Source organism: Saimiri boliviensis, chromosome 1, assembly GCF_048565385.1.
Source record: "Saimiri boliviensis isolate mSaiBol1 chromosome 1, mSaiBol1.pri, whole genome shotgun sequence".
NCBI classification, from domain to species: domain Eukaryota; kingdom Metazoa; phylum Chordata; class Mammalia; order Primates; family Cebidae; genus Saimiri; species Saimiri boliviensis.
The window spans coordinates 49429055-49451341 of record NC_133449.1 but is presented as its reverse complement, the minus strand read 5'-3'; the positions used below and the strand labels follow the sequence as shown (position 1 = coordinate 49451341).

General features: G+C 42.9%; 1 protein-coding gene across 4 annotated transcripts in view; it reads right to left on the bottom strand.

The window, feature by feature from the left end:
• The window catches only part of POLR1B (RNA polymerase I subunit B), a 41079-nt gene that overhangs the window by 5766 nt on the left and 13026 nt on the right, over nt 1-22287 (bottom strand). For 3 of the 4 annotated variants that reach the window (XR_012517066.1, XM_003942493.4, XM_074397042.1), the window contains 7 exons: nt 18457-18628; nt 16939-17220; nt 10479-10612; nt 6411-6581; nt 5448-5604; nt 970-1166; nt 451-704 (listed from right to left, as the gene is read on the bottom strand). Coding sequence is in view for 3 of the 4 variants with exons in the window: in XM_003942493.4 (XP_003942542.1) it covers nt 451-704; nt 970-1166; nt 5448-5604; nt 6411-6581; nt 10479-10612; nt 16939-17220; nt 18457-18628 (1367 nt within the window). In the remaining variant the exon portion in view is untranslated. Of the gene's footprint in view, nt 1-450; nt 705-969; nt 1167-5447; nt 5605-6410; nt 6582-7652; nt 7789-10370; nt 10373-10478; nt 10613-16938; nt 17221-18456; nt 18629-22287 lie in introns of all 4 variants that reach the window. The other variant, XM_074397043.1, reaches the window with a different exon arrangement.

Below are 22287 nucleotides of genomic sequence, written 5' to 3'. Positions count from 1 at the left end.
ACTAAAAGAAGACATTTCCAATAAGGGCTCAACATTTTGGCTAGGACACATTCCTAACATTGTATATGAAAAAGATGAAAGTTTGGATAATACAGTTTTTTAAAAAAAGCACAAATCGGCCGGCACAGTGGCTCACATCTGTAATCCGAGCACACTGGGAGGCTGAGGCAGGTGGATCACTTAAGCTCAGGAGTTTGAGACCAGCCTGGGCAACAAGGCAAAACCAACTCTATTAAAAATACAAAAAATTGGCTGGGCATGATATTTTGTGCCTATAGTTCCAGCTACTCGAAGGCTGAGGCAAGAGGACTACTTAGCCCAGGAGGTGAAGGTTGTAGTGAGCTGAGATCACTCCACTGCACTCTAGCCTGGCTGAGAGTGAGACCCCATCTCAAAACAACAACAACAACAACAATAACAAAACAAACCAGCTTGGACAACCAAACTTACTTATAGTACATCACAAAACTTTCCCCGGTGTTGAGGTTTAGGTAGCTGTAATACGGATCTCCATACTGCAGTTTTGCTCCTATAAACGGCAGTCCATCATCATCTAACTTCTGCAAAACCCGTGGGTCACCAAGTTTGATTCCAAACACCAGGCTACTATCTCCTTGTTTAATTTTTTCAGAGAGGTCTATGAACTCAGACTTGTAGACACTTCCATGGGCAAAGCCTCGTTCCCAAGAGGCCTTATTCACAATCTGTGAAGTAAAAGAATTGTTAATTTAAAACGCTGAGGCCAAGTAAGGATTTTCAAAATAAAACTAGGTAGGACTATAATACTGTAATACTTAGTTTAGAATAACTGGCATCACATTTTAAAACTCTCCCCACATTTTCCACATCGTTGATCGTGTGTCATATACTAGATACTTGGGGACACAAAAATATTCCTTCAGTGATTTCACAGCAAACAAAAAAGTTAAAAAATAAAATGATTGGGACAACATTCCCGGTAAAACTTACCATGGCATCTTCCATATCATAGCCAGTGTAAGAAATCACAGCAACAATGGCATTGGTCCCAATTGGATAGTTATCCATGTCATAATAATCATACATGGAGGGTCTCACCAAGGGACTCTGAGGAGTCTGAAGACGATACAGTTTGTTATCTGATCGGTCTTGATAAGTGAGAAGTGGAAAGCCCATAGTTTGCTTACCTACATGGAGAAAAAAACATCTGAGCATTTTCTGCTTCTTCCATCTTGATTATAGGTGTGATACATATCACTGAAACAACTAAATATTCATCAGAGAATGAATAAATAAATAATCATGGTAGTTATGCTTACTATAGACAAATATATAAGCTGTGAAAATGAAGTAAACCTGCATGTATCAATGTGACCGGACCAGAAAAACCATGCTGAGTGGGAGAAAGTGCAGAATGACAATTAATACGATACAATTTATGTGTATTGGCAACACACTCCACACAATTCTATACCTAGTTTATGGATACATGTATGATATAATGAAAGCTTTAAAAGGGGACAGAAAGGAAGTACACAAATTACAGGATATCACTACAGGAGGAAGAGGGAATTGTAATTATTATGTAATTAGATTACTTTCTTACAGCAGAACATGTATTTGTTAATTCTAGGTAGTGGAGCATAGGGTGAGATTCTTCTGTGTACTACCTCACAGTATAGAGCATCATTTCAGAATAAAATAATTTTAAAATTCAAATATGTGCAAGTTAAATTTTTAAAAAAATATACACTTATAGCTTCCAGTAGTAAGGGCTACTCTTACAAGACCACCCTCAACATGTAAGTGTAAGATGTAGAAAAAGGCCCCAACTACACATACAGCACTTTTGGTTACTCTTCTGACAGCTTTGGGACAGGAACCAAAGGCTGCCAGAAGCTGGGAAGAATTTTTACTTGGACAAAAGGAACCACACTGGATCAATTTCCAGGTTTTTCATATTTATGTATTGATTTATTTTTGCCTTATGGCCCAGTGTGCCAGCTACAACTTAGCTACAAACCCAGTCTTACTGGCTTAAAGAACCAAGAAATAGAGTTCTGAGCATGACAATAAAGGGAAGGGGGAACATTTCAGAAATGAGAGAACCACAAAGGGAGGCCCTTAAATTCAGCATATAAATTGGGTCCAAATCTTTGGCAGACTCCTGAACTCTGCATGCACCGGATAGATCAAAGCAGCCCACCTAAGGCTGAAGAATGTAGTTCAACTGCCATGTTCACCAAGTTAACTACCAGTTAAAACTAAAAGCCAATCCTCTTCTCCTAGAGAATTTTTGGTGACATGCACCGAACCAAGGTGATGGACTGCATATTAAAAAGACGTAAAACAAAAAAAATTAAAATGTAATTGAAGGCCAAATGCCACAATAAAAACAAAACCAATCCTCTTCAGAGGACCCTAACAAGATCCGAGGTTTAAAACATATTCCTCACGGCCGGGCGTGGTGGCTCAAGCCTGTAATCCCAGCACTTTGGGAGGCCGAGGCGGGTGGATCACGAGGTCGAGAGATCGAGACCATCCTGGTCAACAAGGTGAAACCCCGTCTCTACTAAAAATACAAAAAACTAGCTGGGCATGGTGGTGCGTACCTGTAATCCCAGCTACTCAGGAGGCTGAGGCAGGAGAATTGCCTGAACCCAGGAGGCGGAGGTTGCGGTGAGCCAAGATCGCGCCATTGCACTCCAGCCTGGGTAACAAGAGCAAAACTCCGTCTCAAAAAAAAAAAACAAAACAAAAACATATTCCTCACAATGTTCATAATACAATCCAATGTTACTGGGCATACAAAGAAATGGTGAAACTTGACTTATACTCAAGGAAAGCAATATTGAGATGACCCAGACATTGGAATTTACAGATAATGATTTTACAACACCCATCATATAATTTTGCTCAAAATATAAAGGAAAACATGCCCACAATGAATTAAGAATTCTTAGAGAAAAGAGAAACTATAAAAAAAGAAACAAGGCCGGGCGGGGTGGCTCACACCTGTAATCCCAGCACTTTGGGAGGCCAAGACAGGTGGATCACAAGGTCAAGAGATCGAGACCATCTGGGCCAACATGGTGAAACCCTGTCTCTATAAAAATACAAAAAATTAGCTGGGCCTGGTGGCACATGCCTATAATCCCAGCTATTTGGGAGGATGAGGCAGGAGAATCACTTGAACTCAGGAGGCGGAGGTTGCAGTGAGCTGAAAACGCGCAATTGCACTCCAGCCTGGGCAACAAGAGCGAAACTCCATCTCAAAAAAAAAAGAAAAAGAAAATAAAAATAAAAAGAAAAAGAAACGTTTAAACAAGTCAGGCCAGACACAATGGCTCATGCCTATAATCCCAGCAATTTGGAAGGCCAAGGCAGCTGGATCACTTGAGGACAGGAGTTTGAGACCAGCATGGTCAACATGATAAAACCCTGTCTCTACTAAAAATACAAAAAAATTGGCTGGGCATGGTGGCACATGCCTATAATCCCAGCTACTCAGAGACAGAGACAGGAGAATCACTTGAACCAGGGAGGCAGACGTTGCAGTGAGCCAAGACTGTGCTACTGCACTTCAGCCTGGGTGACAGAGCAAGACCCTGTCTCAAAACAAAAAAAAAAAAAAGAAAAAGAAAAAGAAACAAGTAGAAGTTCTGGACTTGAAAAATACAGTCGTTCACTGCATAACAATGTTTTAGTCAATGCAGGATGGCATATATACTATGGTGATCCCACATTTTAATATATTTTTCTTTTTCTATATTTAGATACACAAATCCTTGCCACTGTCTTACAACTATCTACAGTGCACAGTAGTTACATGACAGCCAGGTTTGTAGCCTAGGAGAAATGGGCTATACCGTATACTAGCAGTGTAGTAGTCTCTGCCATCTAGATTTGTGTAAGTTCACTCTACGATGTTCACACTACGACAAAATCACGTATGACTTCTCAGAATGTATTCCTGTTGTTAAGAACACACGACTGTAAGTGAAAATTCGGTAGAAGACACAATGAAAAGTGACTGTAATAACAGGTCAATAAAAATGATCCAATCTGGGCTGAGTGCAGTGGTTCATGCCTGTAATCACCGCATTATGGGAGGCTGAGGCGGGTGGATCACTTGAGATCAGGAGTTCGAAGCAAGCCTGGACAAAATGGTGAAACCCTGTCCCTACCAAATCACAAAAATTAGCTAGGCATGGTGGTATGTGCCTGTAATCCCAGCTACTCGGGAGGCTGAGGCAGGAGAATTTATTGAATGCAGGAGGCGGAGGTTGCAGTGAGCTGAGATAACGCCACTGCACCCCAGCCTAGGCAACAAAGCAAAACTCCATCTCAAAAAAAAAAAAAAAAAAGATCCAATCTGAAGAAAATAAGGAAAAAAGAGAACATGCATGCATGGGATAGATCAAAGCAGCCCACCTAAGGGCTTGACATTGAGTAATGTCTATGGAACAATATCAAAAGGGTTAACATATAGCAATGTTTTTAGAAATAATGACAGAAGACTAGCAATTAAATTTAAAAAAACAAATTTGAGGCTGGGAGAGATAGCTCATGCCTGTAATCCAACATTTTGGGAGGCCAAAGCTAGTGGGTCACCTGAGGCCAGGAGTTCGAGACCAGCCTGGCCAACACAGTGAAACCCCATCTCTACTAAAAATACAAAAAATTAGCCAGGTGTGGTGGCAGGCATTTGTAATCCCCAGCTACTCTGAAGGCTGAGGCTGCAGTGAGCCAATATCGCGCCACTGCACTCCAGCCTGGGCAACAAGAGCAAAACTCTATCTCAAAAAAAAAAAAAAAAAAAAAAAAAAGAGAAGAAATAAAAGAAAGGAAAGAAAGAAAGAGAAAGAGAAAGAAACAGAAGACAAATTGGAAAAGAACTGCAAACTCTAATTAGGACTACATAAAGAAAACTTTAGGCGCCGGGCGCGGTGGCTCAAGCCTGTAATCCCAGCACTTTGGGAGGCCGAGGCGGGTGGATCACGAGGTCAAGAGATCAAGACCATCCTGGTCAACATGGTGAAACCCCGTCTCTACTAAAAATACAAAAAAATTAGCTGGGCATGGTGGCGTGTGCCTGTAATCCCAGCTACTCAGGAGGCTGAGGCAGGAGAATTGCTTGAACCCAGGAGGCGGAGGTTGCGGTGAGCCGAGATCGCGCCATTGCACTCCAGCCCGGGTAAAAAGAGCGAAACTCCGTCTAAAAAAAAAAAATCAATGTCAAAGACAAAGTTTAAAGATCTGTCATAAATTACAGGAAACTAAATAGACATGCCAACTAAATACAATGAGTGATTCTGGGCTGGTTGCTTGTGGCACAGAAAAAATAAAAGTTGTCATAAACCATATTTTTGGAACTTAGTCAACATATATAAATAAGGACTATGCAACAGTATGCTAGTATCAAGTTTCCTTTCCTGATTGACTACACCATCCTCCCTCTTCCTTACCCATCTGGCACTGGTACATGTTCCGTGGACTCTGGTTGTGATCAGAGAAAGGGATGAAGTTGGCGATCACGCTCAGCAGGCTGTGTGGAAAGAGTTCCTGGTGTGTGGTAACTCCAGCAAAAACTTCATCCTCATAGATAGCGACATTCATGAAGATCTGGGAGAGTGGATGTCCAAGGCACAAAATAACTGCGACTGTTTACACATTAACTCTTACCTTTCTCAGAGTTCGATACTCAAAGACTCAAAAGAAAACCTTCCCCACCCAACATCATGAGTGCTGAATGGGTCAACTGGGAAGCACAGAGAAGCATCCAGTTAGAAATACCACTTGCTTTACATATTTCACTCTAAATCTACCCCAGACTAATTGTGAAGGGAAACAGGAAGAATAATTTTTAAGGAGCAAAAAGCCTATAATTTTGCAATTGCAAATATGCAGGCAAAGACTGAGTGTGAATCTAATGCAGGCGTCCCCAAACTTTTTACACAGGGGGCCAGTTCACTGTCCCTCAGACCGTTGGAGGGCCACCACATACTGTGCTCCTCTCACTGACCACCAGTGAAAGAGGTGCCCCTTCCTGAAGTACGGCGCGGGACCGGATAAATGGCCTCAGGGGGCCGCATGCGGCCCGCGGGCCATAGTTTGGGGATGCCTGATCTAATGGAATGTTCTCACCTCACCAGCTGAGGCAGAGCCAGGTTCTAAAGAGCTCTGGGAGCTAGACAGGGTAGGAGGCAGGAAATGTGACCACCAGCCCTCTCAGGTTCCACAGAGTGAGATCAGACATGGAAACTGCTTTGTGCCGGTCACAGAGGTGGTAGAAAGTCTGACTTTCTTTTCAATGTCCAACTGTCATTGTTAACACTAACAATCCTTTTAAAAAGGAAGAGTTAAGTCTCTGAAAGTTATGTACTATACAAATAAGCACATACACTCCTCCATCACACATATATATTTACCTGTTCCATAGTTCCAATTAGTTCTTCTTTGCCCAATTCCAAGTTCTGCACAGGCCGTACCAGTCTACAAGGAGTGGTAAAAAGGAACAATCCTGGGTACAGACTTGGTTTTCCTGTCATGGGTATAAGGACCACTTCCATCCAGGGAGGAATTCTTTTCTCTCTCAATACCTGTTTTCAACAAAAACAGAGTTTAACAAACCTAGCATCTCAGAGTCATGGCTGTTGCTGCCAGTCTTATGCCCCATGGAATGCCACTCATCTACAATCGGGCATGGTAAAAGCCCTGCTTCCTTGAGTGCTCAGCCTGGCTAGCAGGCAAATCACTAACTACTGAGGCTAAGGATAAGGTACACCATGAATGCACGTCTAGACACACTAAAGGAAATTCTGTCCTTTGTGATCTAAAATATAGTAGATTATTGGCTTTATTTTTAAATGTAATAAACCAAAAACTCATGAGTGGGCTGGGGATGGTGTAATCCCAGCACTTTGGGAGGCCGAGATGGATCACTTGAGCCGGTAAGTTCAAGACCAGCCTGGGCAACGTAGCAAAACCCCAGCTCTACAAAAAATTAAAAAATTAGCTGAGTGTGGTGGTGCATGCCTGTGGTCCCAGCTACCCGGGAGGCTGAGGTGGGAGAAGCACTTGAGCCCAGGAGGTTAAGGCTGCAGTGAGCCAAGATCACATCACTGCACTCCAGCCTGGGTGACAGGACAGAGTGAGACCCTGTCTCAAACACAAAACAAAAAAACTCCAACGAACTCCTGGGTGAAAGGAGAAATAAAAACCTAAATTACAAAAACCATGTGTCAGAACTCATGGGAATTCACGGCTAAATGTATTATCATTAAAAAGAAGATGTTTGGTGGAGGGGGACACAGGGAGATACTGGTCAAAGGGTATAAAGCTTCAGTTATGCAACAGAATTAAGTTTCTGGAGATCTCATGTATAGCTTGTGACTATAGTTAAGAATAATATATTGCATACCTGAAATTTAAAAGCAGATCTCAAGTGTCCTCATCCCTCTACCCTCCACAATGCTAACCAAAAAAAGAAGAATGAAAATAAATTATTTAAGCAAAAGCTAAAAAAGAATAAGGTAAACCAAAAGAAAGCACAAATTATAACAAAGATAAAATCAGACTGATGAGGCAGGCAGATCATTTGAGGTCAGGAGTTCGAGACCAGCGGGAACGATGTGGAGAAACCTCGTCTCTACTAAAAATACAAAAATTACCCCGGCATGGTGGTGTGCACCTGTAATCCCAGCTACTTGGGAGGCTGAGGCAGGAGAATCACTTGAACCCGGGAGGCAGAAGCTACAGTGAGCCAAGATCATACCACTACACTCCAGCCTGGGCGACAGAACAATACTCCGCCTCAAAAAAAAAAAAAAAAAAAAAAGGAATGATTGAATGATTGTTGATTGGGTACAGAGTCTCCATTTGTAACAGTGAGAAAGTTCTGAAGATGGTGATGACTGCACAATAACATGAATGTACTTAATATGACTGAACTATACACTTGATCAAATCTCATACTCTCTGAGCATCAAAATAAGTAGTAACAATACTCAAAATTAAACAAGCATCTATAAATCTGTGGTAACATAAATAAATGAATAACTAATAGAAAAGAAAGCCCTCTCTACAGAATAGCAACTAATAAAGATAGAACAAATGATGGTGGGGGAAAACACCATGTGGTAACCATCACAGTAATATTAACTCATCAAAGAACCACCAACGGAATAGTAACTCAGCAAATAATTCATCAACTACTGGGTGAAAATGTGAAGAAAAGGGGCTCCACATAGCTTTCAACTATCTCTCCACAAGTTACTTATTACAGAGAAAACAGAAACTATGTGAATTAACCTAAAGAACACAACCTTGAAGGGATCAGTTAACATGACCCGTAATGGGACAAATCAACATCATGTGCTTCCTGAAAATGAGAATGTGAATCTCATCATGAGGAAGCAAAACATAAACCTAAATTACAGGAGAGCTGTAATATTGTGAAATATCGATTTGGTCTTCCACCCTGTTTCCTGGCATACAATTCCTAAAATCCTTACACTTTCCAAAGTGATGTCTTTTTGCATGCTATTCAGATGCACAAAAATCACTTGAACCAGACGGATTGCTTGAGGTCAGGAGACCAGTCTGTCCCAGACGGTGAAACCCCACCTATACTAAGTATACAAAAAATTAGCCAGACATGGCGGTACGAACCTGTAGTCTCAGCTACTCAGGAAACTGAACCACAAGACTCTGACTCAAAAAATTAAAACAAAAGACTGGTGGTTGGCAGCATCTAGGTGGCTTCAGGATAGGATTGGTCACTAGAAAGACCAAGCCAGGATTAGAGGACTGGGACTTTTAGCCTTACCTTCAACCTCCATGAAGGGGATAGGGGCTGGAGGTTAAGCTAATCACCAATGGCCAACAATTCCATCAGTCGTCCTACGTAATAAAGGCTCCATAACAACCCAAAGGACTGGGTCAGGGAGTTGCCAGAGTGGCCAGGCATGGTAGTGCAGTCCTGTGGTCAGGCAGCTTGGCAGCCTGAAGTAGGAGGATCACTTAAGCCTGGGACATCAAGACTGCAGTGAACTGTGATTGTGCCACTGCACTCTAGCCTAGGCAACAGAATGAGACCCATCTCTTAAAAAAAAAAAAAAAAAAAAGAAAAGAAAAAAGAGAATATTACTGAGACAACTGGTGGAATTTGAGTATCAACTATGGATCCCACCCACATGACCTTCTCTGATTTTCAGAAATGTACTGTGGTTACTGAAGAGAAAGTCCTTGTTCTTAGAAAAAATACACTAAAATCTTTATGGAAAATGGGACAATGTCTGAATACTGCTCTCAGATGGCTCAAAAGAAAAAAATTATAAAGAGCATACAGAAGATAAAGCATGTGGGGCAAAGCATAGTAACTGGTGGATTTGGGTAATGTGTATACAGGAGGGTCCCATGTACCGATCAAACATCTTTGCTCTAAGTGTAAAATTCTATCAAATGAGCCACAGAGTTCCAATTCTAAGAATATACTCAAAAGAATTAAAAACACGAGGACTTAAATAGATATTTGTACACTCATGTTCACAGCAGTGTTATTTGCAATGACCAAAAGGTAGAAATGACCCAAGTGACCAACAGAGCACTGAAACTAAAACTAAAATTTAGCTTAGCCGGGCGCAGTGGCTCAAGCCTGTAATCCCAGCACTTTGGGAGGCCGAGGCAGGTAGATCACGAGGTCAAGAGATCGAGACCATCCTGGTCAACATGGTGAAATCCCGTCTCTACTAAGGATACAAAAAATTAGCTGGGCATGGTGGCGCATGTCTGTAATCCCAGCTGCTCGGGAGGCTGAGGCAGGAGAGTTGCCTGAACCCAGGAGGCAGAGGTTGCGGTGAGCTGAGATCGCGCCATTGCACTCCAGCCTGGGTAACAAGAGCGAAACTCCGTCTCAAATAAAATAAAATAAAATAAAATTTAGCTTAAACATTTTTTAAAAATAACACAGAACAGCAAATAAACCACAAACCCATCATGTTGCCAAAGGACAATTCTTTCAATGGCCATTATCAAAGCAATAAATACTTGTCACTAGGAGGAAATCCCAAAGACAAGTTATTCAAAGAATGTCAGTCTACTTTTTAAACATATATTTTCAAAACCTAGGAGGCAATGGAGTGTAACTTCTACCTTGCATATTTTGAATACTATGGAAATATCTGTATTTGAGATCCCTCAGATGCCACTAGTATTAAAAAGGAGAAAAAAGGTTAAAATTAGTTAGATAAGCAGATTGGGGTGCCTCAATGAAACTACCAAAGAATGTATATGGGTAAAATATCTGTCACTGACCCCAACCAATGAAACCAGTATAAGGCAAGCCTCTGTTACCAGAGGGAATGCATAGGCATTTTGGACATTCTGACCTCTGACCACCTGATCACTCTAGACTGCCCAAGGGTTAACCCCAAAACTAGAAAAGAACTGAAAATCTAAGGTCAAGGGATAGGACAATTCACAAAGCTCAAGCCCACCTTAAAATGACGAAGAGAATCTGCGATGCCTGAAGCAAGTTCCTTATCCACCCAGCCAACCATGACGCCGTCCAGCAGGACAGGGTAGCACTCACTGTACGGTCGGTGGGGAGCTCCATCAACAGGAGTGACCCCTGGTAAAGGGAACAAACAGCACAATCACATTAGAATGCTTTATCCAACATTCCAGATTCCCTCCAGATGGGGTCAACAGCTGCTGGATCAGTTCAGATATCAAATTATCCTTGTCTCTAAAATTTTAATCGCACTTCAAAGATATCTAAAGCGGGCTTATCAATGCCATTTTTCCAACAGCATGTGTTCCCTTTGTTTCTTTGTGTTGGCATTTTGGTAATTCTTGCAGTATTTCAACTATTTTTATTATTATTATACCTGTAATGGTGATCTGTGATTAATGATCTCTGATGTTACTACTGTATTTGTGGTAGAAATATCAAGACAAGACCAGATGCGGTGGCTCACGTCTGTAATCTCAGCACTTTGGAAGGCTGAGGCAGGCGGATTATGAGGTCAAGAGATTGAGATCATCCTGGCCAACAGGGTGAAACCCCATCTTTATTAAAAACACAAAAAATGGCTGGGCACGGTGGCTCACACCTGTAATCCCAGCACTTTGGGAGGCCGAGGCGGGCAGATCATGAGGTCAACAAATCGAGACCATCCTGGCCAACATGGTAAAACCCCGTCTCTACCAAAAATACAAAAAATTAGCTGGGCATGGTGGCACGTGCCTGTAATCCCAGCTACTCAGGAGGCTGAGGCAGGAGAATTGCCTGAACCTGGGAGGTGGAGGTTGTGGTGAGTCGAAATCGCGCCATTGCACTCAAGCCTGGGTAACAACAGCAAAACTCCATCTCAAAAAAAAAAAAAGAAAGAAATAGCAAGACAACTAGAATTAGAAGTAGAGCCTAAAGCTGTGACTGAATTGCTGAAATCCCATAACCAAACTCAACAGGTGAGTAATTGTTTCTTATAGAATAAACAAAGAAAATGTTTTTTTTTAATTGTTGTTCTGTTTTTGAGACAAGGTCTTCCTCTGTTGTTCAGCCTGCAGTGCAGTAGCATGATCATAGCTCACTGCAACCTCAAGCTCCTGGGCTCAAGCAGTCCTCCCACCTCAGCCTCCTGAGTAGCTGGCAGGTGCATACCACCACGCTTGGCTAATTTTTTATTTTTATTTTTTGTAGAGACAGTGTCTTCCTATGTTGCCTAGGCTGGTCTTGAACTCCTGGGCTCAAGCAATCCTCTCATCTTGGCCTCCCAAAGTGCTGGAATTACAGGCCTGAGCCACTGCACCCAGCAGAAAATGGTTTCCTGAGATGGGATCTCAAGAAATGAGAAGATGCTGTGAACACTGTTGAAATGACAATGAAGGATTCAGACTGGTGATGGGGGAGGGGCACAAAATTTAAAAAAATTTGTTTAAAAAGGATTTAGGTTATTCCATAAACTTAGTTGATAAAACAGAGGCAGGGTTTGAGGGGACTCACTGCAACTTGGAAATAGTCTCTTCTGTGGGTAAAATGCTATCAAACAGCATCACATGCTACAGAGAAATCTTTTGTGAAAGGAAGACTCAATTAGTGTGGCAAACTTCTTTGTTTTATTTTAAGAAATTGTCACCAGGCACAGTGGCTCACGCCTGTAATCTCAGTACTTTGGAAAGCCAAGGCAGGTGGATCACCAGAGGTTAGGAGTTCCAGACCAGCCTGGCCAACATGTTGAAACCCCATCTCTACTAAAAATATAAAAAATTAGCTGGGTGAGATGCCGGTTCCTGTAATCCAAGCTACTCGGGAGGCTGAGGCAGGAGAATTGCTTGAACCCGGGAGGCGGAGGTTGCCGTGAATTGGGATCATGCCATTGCACTCTAGCCTCGGCAACAAGAGTGAAATTCCATCCCAAAAAAAGTAAAAAAAAAAAAAAGAAATTGTCACAAGCCATAACTTTTATATGCACTGGCAAACAGATATTCATGTGACTCACTTTATTGCAGTGCTCTGGAACCAAACCTGCAGTATTTCTGGGGAAAGCCTGAAGGATTTGCTGAAGTTTAAATCACTTCAGCAAGGACACACGGGAAACTAGCAACTCTGTCCTTAGCAGAGTAGTAAGGGGACAGGGGCCTAAGGGAGGGAGCATCTCACTGCATGTCTTTTTAATATTTTGATTTCTAAGCCATGTAAAGGCATTAAATGCATTAACCCCCAAAATGTAATTACAGTTGATCCTATAGTTGATCCTCTGCTGATCTGCCTGTCTCGGCATTCCACAGTGCTGGGATTACAGGCGTGAGCCATTGCGCCTGGTGACAATTTCTTAAAATAAAACAAAGAAGTTCACAACACCAATTGAGCCTTCCTTCCAAGAAAGATTTCTCTGTAGCATGTGATGCTGTGCACATTTGCCTACTTGCTACCTTATATCTGTAACCAGAAAATTCATACCAGGGATGCTTTCAAAGTCATTCCAGGACATGCAGCAAAAAAAAATTGAGTCCCCTGATGTGAATGCTCCCCATAGCTGAAGTCAAACAAGACGATGCCATGCCTTCTTGTCAGCTCATGCTGTATATAAGCATCCTTTGCTCAGTCTGATCAGTGGCACGTTTTTAGCATTTGGGCTTTTTTTGTTGGTGTAACTTCACTGTTTTAATAATAGCCTCCAGGCCAGGCATGGTGACTCACACCTGTAATCCCAGCACTTTTGGAGGCCAAGGCAGAAGGAATGCTTGAGGCCAGGAGTTTGAGACCAGCCTGGATAACATAGCAAGACCTCATCTCTACCAAAAAAAAAAAAAAAATTGCCTCCAAGTGCAGCACTGAAGTATTGCATAGCATTTACATATGCAAAAAGGCTGTGATGTGCATAACAGAAAAAAATGTGTGTTAGATAAGCTTATAGTTACAGTACTGTTGGTCGAGAATTCAATGTTACCACATGAATAATATATATTTTCAAAGGGTGTCTTCCAACAGAAACACACATAAAACAAGGCTACATACTGATCAGCTGACAAAAATGTAACCAGAGGCTCTCAGGAACCTAACTCTGTACTTCCCCTAGGCACAGTGGTTCAATATTCACTAGTGACTTTAAAGATGATGAGTACTACAAATAATGAGAATCACCTGAAATTAAGTAAAAAAGGAATACTCTTCCATGAACCATAAATGCATTCTGAAGACATCAAGTGTTTGTTAGAGTGTCTCAGGATACCCACTTTGTGTTTCATCTGTCCTCCCAATGTGAACGTCTCTATCAAAAGTTAGGTAGCAATTCTGTCTTCTTCTCCAGCGCCAGGGCAAAAATCCCTTCCCCATCTCTTTTTTCTGCAGGTGGATATATTTTCTACTGCTCCACTTTATTTTTTTCTCCTTTCTACTCTCTCCTGAACTTTGACATTTTTAATTACCAGTAACAAAATTCTTTTCCTCACAGAGGATAATCCTTCAAATTATACTGATTACATCTTCTAAATCCTTAGTATTTCTTGATTACTTTCTGTGGGGCCCTCTTCTTACAGGCCACTCTCGCTGTTTTTTTTTTTTTTTTGGACGGAGCCTCACGCCTGAATTTTTACTAGCGATGGGGTTTTGCCATGTTGGCCAAGCTGATCTCAAACATTTGACCTCAAATGATCTGCCCACCTTGATCTCCCAAAGTGTTGGGATTACAGGTGTGAGCCACCACACCTGGTCAGGCCACTCTAACTGGAAGCATACTTTTTTTTTTTTTTTTTGAGACGGAGTTTCGCTCTTGTTACCCAGGCTGGAGTGCAATGGCGCGATCTCGGCTCACCGCAACCTCCGCCTCCTGGGTTCAGGCAATTCTCCTGCCTCAGCCTCCTGAGTAGCTGGGATTATAGGCACACGCCACCATGCCCAGCTAATTTTTTGTATTTTTAGTAGAGACGGGGTTTCACCATGTTGACCAGGTTGGTCTCGATCTTTCGACCTTGTGATCCACCTGCCTCGGCCTCCCAAAGTGCTGGGATTACAGGCTTGAGCCACCGCGCCCGGCCTCTAACTGGAAGCATACTTTTAAAGCAGAACTTTGAGTCAATGCCCTTCTAGTTGCTTGACAATACCTATCACCTGATCCACCTGAACTGGAAGTTTTACTGCATAAATATTACTCCCATTGGAGACCCTGTCCACAGATCACCGAAGACAGAACATTTCTAGTCTCTAAATCACAAATGAAGAAGCCTGGGACTAGAAGACTGCAGAGAAGGCTGACATCTTTAAGTATGAAGGTAAATTCAAATCAAGCATCAGGTCAAGGATTAGATAGCTTTCTAGCCAAAGCAGAGACAGAGACAACAGCTATAAGGTTATCAGGAAAAAAGGTTATGTATCTGATGACATCAGGGTAGACTGGAAAACCTCCTTTTAAACTGTACTCCTGCAAACCAACACTGTTTTCTACTTAGAAATGCAAAGATCTGGCTGGGCGCGGTGGCTCAAGCCTGTAATCCCAGCACTTTGGGAGGCTGAGGCGGGCAGATCACGAGGTCAAGAGATCAAGACCATCCTGGTCAACATGGTGAAACCCCATCTCTACTAAAAATACAAAAAAATTAGCTGGGCATGGTAGCACGTGCCTGTAATCCCAGCTACTCGGGAGGCTGAGGCAGGAGAATTGCCTGAACCCAGGAGGCAGAGGTTGTGGTGAGCCGAGATCGTGCCATTGCACTCCAGCCTGGGTAACAAGAGCGAAACTCCGTCTTAAAAAAAACAGAAATGCGCCGGGCGCGGTGGCTCAAGCCTGTAATCCCAGCACTTTGGGAGGCCGAGGCGGGTGGATCACAAGGTCAAGAGATCGAGACCATCCTGGTCAACATGGTGAAACCCCGTCTCTACTAAAAATACTAAAAATTAGCTGGGCATGGTGGCGCGTGCCTGTAATCCCAGCTACTCAGGAGGCTGAGGCAGGAGAATTGCCTGAACCCAGGAGGCAGAGGTTGCGGTGAGCCGAGATCGCGCCATTGCACTCCAGCCTGGGTAACAAGAGCGAAACTCCGTCTCAAAAAAAAAAAAAAAGAAATGCAAAGATCCAACACGAGACGCAAGGAGAATGACCCAAAAAACTACTCAATAGCTTCTATACTTCCAACATTAACAAGTCTTTTTCAAACACTTTGGCATCATTCTTATTGATCTTTTTTTTTTTTTTTTTTTTTTTAAGATGGAGTCTCGCTCTGTTGCCCAGGCTGGAGTGCAGTGGCGTGATCTCAGCTCACTGCAACCTCTGCCTCCCGGGTTCAAGCCAATTCTCTGCCTCAGCCTCCCGAGCAGCTCGGTTTACAGGTGTCCATCACCATGCCCAGCTAATTTTTATATTTTTAGTAGAGATGGAGTTTCACCATCTTGGCCAGGCTGGTCTTGAATTCCTGACTTCATGATCCACCCACCTCAGCCTCCCAAAGTGCTGGGATTATAGGTACGAACCACCGCATCTAGCCTCATTTATTTTTTATTTTGGAGACAGGGTCTCACTTTGTCACCCAGGCTGAAGTGCAGTGGCAGCAGAATCACAGCTCACTGCAGCCTCGAACCCCTGGACTCAAGTGATCCTCACTTCCATTATCTTTTTTGTTGTTGCTGAAAGAAAACACCCCAGACCTATAACACTTAGTTTCTCCTGTTTTCACTTTCAAAGAACACATTGAGCCTTCTATAGAGGATCCAAGAAAGCAGCCCAACTCCTACACAGAAGAGTAAAAAAGAATTCTTTTTTTTTTTGAGATGGAGTTTCGCTCGTTACCCAGGCCGGAGTGCAATGGCGCGATCTCGGCTCACCGCAACCTCCGCCTCCTGGGTTCAGGCAATTCTCCTGCCTCAGCCTCCTGAGTAGCTGGGATTACAGGCACGCACCACCATGCCCAGCTAATTTTTTGTATATTTAGTAGAGACGGGGTTTCACCATGTTGACCAGGATGGTCTCGATCTCTTGACCTCGTGATCCACCCGCCTCGGCCTCCCAAAGTGCTGGGATTACAGGCTTGAGCCACCGCGCCCGGCCAAAAAGAATTCTTTTTTTTTTTTTGAGACGGAGTTTCGCTCTTGTTACCCAGGCTGGAGTGCAATGGTGCAATCTCGGCTCACCGCAACCTCCGCCTCCTGGGTTCAGGCAATTCTCCTGCCTCAGCCTCCTGAGTAGCTGGGATTACAGGCATGAGCCACCATGCCCAGCTAGTTTTTTGTATTTTTAGTAGAGACGGGGTTTCACCATGTTGACCAGGATGGTCTCGATCTCTCAACCTCGTGATCCACCCGCCTCGGCCTCCCAAAGTGCTGGGATTACAGGCTTGAGCCACTGCGCCCAGCCCCAAAAGAATTCTTAAAGTCTCTGCTGAATCTCCAAAAGCTGCACAACTTAACAGTTAAAAACCACATAACCAAATATAAGATGTTTATCACTGTACACTACATACCCAAGTTGCAGAGTAAAGCTGGAATGGATGTCGTATATACAAACTGTGTGACAACCTCACATACGGCAGTTAGGTGGTTCATCAGGCCACAGGGCTCCCCATCTGGGGTGTGCACCGGACAAAGGAAGCCCCAAGACTCTGGCAGCAGTCGGCGTACTGTGGTGGTCCTCATCTTGGCAAAATCAGACCCTCTGTGCACGCAGCGGAAATGGGAGAGATAGCGTATGAAGTTCAGCTTGTCAGCCACGACACAAAGTCCAGATTCTTGAAGGAGGCCAAGACCTTAATAAAACAAAAGTCACTAAAAAATGGGCCGAACTTTTAAAAGACGGAAATTTTTGAGGCTTTATGATGACAAAACCTCAGAGCATTCTACAGATCACAGAATGAGTTATTACATTTATTCTCCTAGCTCTGATGAGTGGAAAGAGTTCACAAAAAAAAAAAATACGTAAAATAATCCACAGATTTCACAAACTGTTTAAGCCCCAATGAGTTCCCTAACTCCTCTACTACTTCTGAGCCTCCTTTGTGGGAGAACGTTAAATGAGTTAATAAAATAGCAAGTAATTAAATTCATCTGAGACGATCAGAAAATACGCAAGCAAGTGAGCAGGACAACGAAAGAATCAGCATCAGTAACATGTGTTTAAAAAAAAAAAAAAAAAAAAAAACAGGCCGGGCACAGTGGCTCAAGCGATAATCCCAGCACTTTAGGAGGCTGAGGTGGGCAGTTCACCTGAGCTCGAGAGTTTCAGACCAGCCTCAGCAGCATAGCAAAACCCCATCTCTACAAAAAATACAAAAATTAGCCAGGTATGGTGGCTTATGCCTGTAGTCACAGCTACTCATGGGGCTGAAGTGGGAGGATCACCTGAGCGTAGGAGCTCAAGGCTGCAGTGAGCCATGATCCTGCCATTGCACTCTAGACTGGGTGACAGAGTGAGACCCTGACTCAAAAATGAAAAGAAAAAAACATTTCTGGATTCCCAATTACCACTTTTAAAGTTTCTAGGGTCATTCTCTTTTTTGTTGAGACAAGGTCTTGCTCTGTCATCAGGATGGAGTGCAGTGGTACAATCATAGCTCACTGCAGCCTTGACCTCCTAGGCTCAAGGGACCCTCCTACCTTGGCCTCCCAAAGTGTTGGGATTACAGGCATGAGCCACCACACCTGGCCCCTCAGGTCACTCTGAGGCAAGGCAACTGGTTTAGAGATGGGAATGTACAGTAACCCATCCAGAATTCCTGAGAGGTAAGCCTTCCTCAGAGGTCTAAGTGGTCTTTCATTACCGAGAAGGAGGCAGACGGAATGTATTTGGTTATCTGAATTAAATTTTAGCTACACAGACACCTTGTCTAAAGCCCTTCAGACTGATATTTGTCAAAGTCATAGTTGTGAGAAATGAACTATTTTTTTTTTTAGTTTGCTTTTAAAAAGAAACTTCTAGGGACAAGCAAATCTACATTAAGCAAACAATTTTAAAAACATAACTAAAACGATCTATTTAATTTCACCTGTTTTAGAACGCAGATTCCCTGTAGCAAGAAGGTATTCAAATGGTTTTGTAAGGTCTAGTCCCATAGTAAAAATCTTCATCAAATTGTCAGTGTTCATGGACACATTGGTCTTCTGAGCCTTCTTATCAAAAGCTATTTTAATAGACACTAACCAACCTTCCAGTTTTTCCTGAAATAAGAAAAAACATTTAATAAAAACTTATTTTAGAAACTTTAATATAAAATAACATGTGAGCTAGGTGTGGTGGTCACACCTATAGTCCCAGGACTGGCTGGACTGCTTGACACCAAGAGAACATGAAACTGGGCAAAATGGTGAAACAAAACCCCATCTCTACAAACAATTTAAAAATTAGGGAGAAGGGAGCAGGGTGAGGGGGTGGGGCATGCCTGTAGTTCCAACTACTTGAGAGGCTGAGGCAGAAGGATCGCTTGAGTCCAGGAGTCTAAGGCTTCAGCAAGCCATGATTGTGCCATTGTACTCCAGCCTGGGAAACAGGGTAAGACCCTATCTCAATAAAATAGTATGTGTTTTAATTATCACAAACTTCATATTTATTCCCATGTAATCTGTACAACCTTTAACAAAAAGGTCCACTAACATATAATGGATACGAAAAACATCAAAACCAAAAACCTGAAAGAGAGCTTTGCAGGTGCAGAAAGGATAGCTCTTCAATGTCACAGACTCCTTCACCTGTTATACTTGTTATACACCCAAAACCAATCACGTGAACACAGAGCATCTTAATCTATGTTGCCAACACTCAGTGAAATGGCTAAAGAAGGTTGCAATTCCAAAATTACAGCTACACTGGAGGAACAAGTTCTGGTATTCTGAATCACTGTAGGTTGAATACAGTTAACTATATTTGTTGTATATTTTCTCACTGCAGCCTCAACCTCCTGGGTTCAAGGGCTCCTCCTGCCTCAACCTCCCAAGTAGGTGGGACCATAGGCTACCATGCCTGGCTACTTTAAAAATTTTTTTTGTAGAGATGGGGGTCTCACTTTGTTGCCCAGACTGGTCTCAAACTCCTTGGCTCAAGCAATCCTCTTACCTTGGCTTCCAAAGTGCTGGGATTACAGCCATGAACCACCACACCCAACCCTATTGTATATTTTCAAAAAGCTAGAAGAGGGGATTTTCAATGTTCACAACACAAAAATATGACATATGTTTGAGGTGGAATGTGTTAATTACTCTTATTTGATCATTATACATTATTTACATATATGGAAATATCACTGTATACCCCATAAATATGTACAATTATTACATGTCAACTAAAAAGAAAAGAAAAGGCCGGGCGCGGTGGCTCAAGCCTGTAATCCCAGCACTTTGGGAGGCCGAGGCGGGTGGATCACGAGGTCAAGAGATCGAGACCATCCCGGTCAACATAGTGAAACCCCGTCTCTACTAAAAATACAAAAAATCAGCTGGGCATGGTGGCGCATGCCTGTAATCCCAGCTACTCAGGAGGCTGAGGCAGGAGAATTGCCTGAACCCGGGAGGCGGAGGTTGCGGTGAGCCGAGATTGCGCCATTGCACTCCAGCCTGGGTAACGAGCGAAACTCTGTCTCAAAAAAAAAAAAAAAAAAGAAAAGAAAAAAAGAAAAGAAAAAAAGACTATACACCACCAGCACTTAAAAAGAAAAAAAAAAGGCCGGGCGCGGTGGCTCAAGCCTGTAATCCCAGCACTTTGGGAGGCCGAGGTGGGTGGATCACGAGGTCCAGAGATCGAGACCATCCTGGCCAACATGGTGAAACCCCGTCTCTACTAAAAATACAAAAAATTAGCTGGGCGTGGTGGCGCGTGCCTGTAATCCCAGCTACTCGGGAGGCTGAGGCAGGAGAATTGCCTGAACCCAGGAGGCGGAGGTTGCGGTGAGCCGAGATCGCGCCATTGCACTCCAGCCTGGGTAACAAGAGCGGAACTCCGTCTCAAAAAAAAATAAATAAATAAAAATAAAAGAAAAAAGACTATACACCACCAGCACTTCCTATGGGGGGGTTCAGAAATCATTGAAAACGCCTAAAAGAATGTTTGAAATAGTTTCTCTTCTATTATCTGATATTTGGAAGAAAACCTGGAAGATGTACATAGGTCACTTGATCACTGAATGCCTTTTCCTGCAGGCCCCCGAGTCAACACATTAGCCATTGACTAGTGATAATCCACCTGTTTAAACTACGCATGTTTGAACACTCATACTTGGAAGACCTATTCTTCCAGCAGACAGCACTGGAAGTGTCACATTTCATTTCCGTATATTCTCTGGCACTGACACTGCACTTAGTATCACTGTGATGCAGTGATATTAAATTTTCAGTACTTTGAAGGAATAAATTTTGGAGAGGTGTGGGAAGAAGGAATACATTTATAAAATGTTATAATGAATCTCACAACTGACTACACACTGGTAGGATTTGTAAGTAGACTGCTAAAAGTCTGTAACATACAGGTAAGCGAATGAGAGTGAAGAAAACTGTGAGCTCACCCAACAAGGGTGTCAACGTAGGTTTGGTCTTATCAAGTGAACTTAGAGGATCAAGTTTGAATGGAAGAGCCTGGCATTGCTGCTCCACCTCTGCTGGCTGCTGTTTTGATGCCTTTCTTGAGCCTACATCTTCCTGTGTCATAAACATTTTTATCAGGTATACACTGAACACTTCAGTTTCACGGTCAACATCGAATCAGAAGCCCTGGATCTTGACAACTGATTTATCTGTGTTCTGCCTTTTTTCATAACTATGTCTACTTCCTTATTTGGGTTTAAAATCAAAACTGGAAAAGCTAACTCAAGTGTTTTATGGTTTATCTACAAATAATACAGAAAATATGGTTGCCATCTTTTAATTTTATATTGCTTATTTCAATGTAAATAAAATATGAATTTTTAAGAGTCTATATGTCATCTTATGTCATGATCATGTATCTTCTCAAGATTGTTTTCATGGTCCAAACTCAAAGGTTTAAAAGCTTTAACATAGCTAGTAAGGAAATCAGATACTGAGCAATGAATTCTCTGAAAAAGCCCCAATTTTCCCTTTGTTTCTACCATTGCTGAAACAGGTCACCTTAGTAATGCTTTGCTACAGAAGACTCATTTCTTTTCTTTTTTGAGACAGGGTCTTGCTCTGTCACTTAGGCTGGAGTATACTGGCGTGATCATGGCACAATGCAGCCTCCGTTGCCTGGGCTCAAGCAATCCTCTTACCTCAGCCTGCTGAGTAGCTGGGACCACAGACATGGCCCACCAGGCCTGGCTAATTTATTATCTGTAGAGACGAGATCTTGTCTCTGGGCTATTTGCCCAGGTTGGTCTCAAACTCCTGGGCTCAAGTGGTCCTCCCATGTTGGCCTCCCAAAGTGTTGGGATTACAGGTGTAAGCCACTGCATCAGGCATTTTTTTCTTTTTGAGATAAAGTCTTGCTCTGTCACCCAGGCTAGAGTGCAGTGACATGATCATATCTTATTGCAGGCTTGATCTCCAGGGCTCAGGGTTCCTCCTACCTCAGCCTCCCAAGTGGTTGGGACTACAGTCAGGTACCACCATGACCAGCTAACAGCTTTTTCTGGGACAGTCTTGCTCTGTCGCCCACGCTGGAGTGCAGTGGCATGATCTCAGCTCACAGTAACCTCTGCCTCCCAGGCTCAAGAAATTCTCCTGCCTCAGCTTCCTGAGTAGCTGAGATTGCAGGCACATGCCAGCCCAACCAGCTAATTTTTATATTTTTTTGTAGAGACAGGGTTTTGCCACATTGCCCAGGCTAGTCTTGAACTCCTGACCTCAGAAGATCCACCCACCTTGGCATCTCAAAG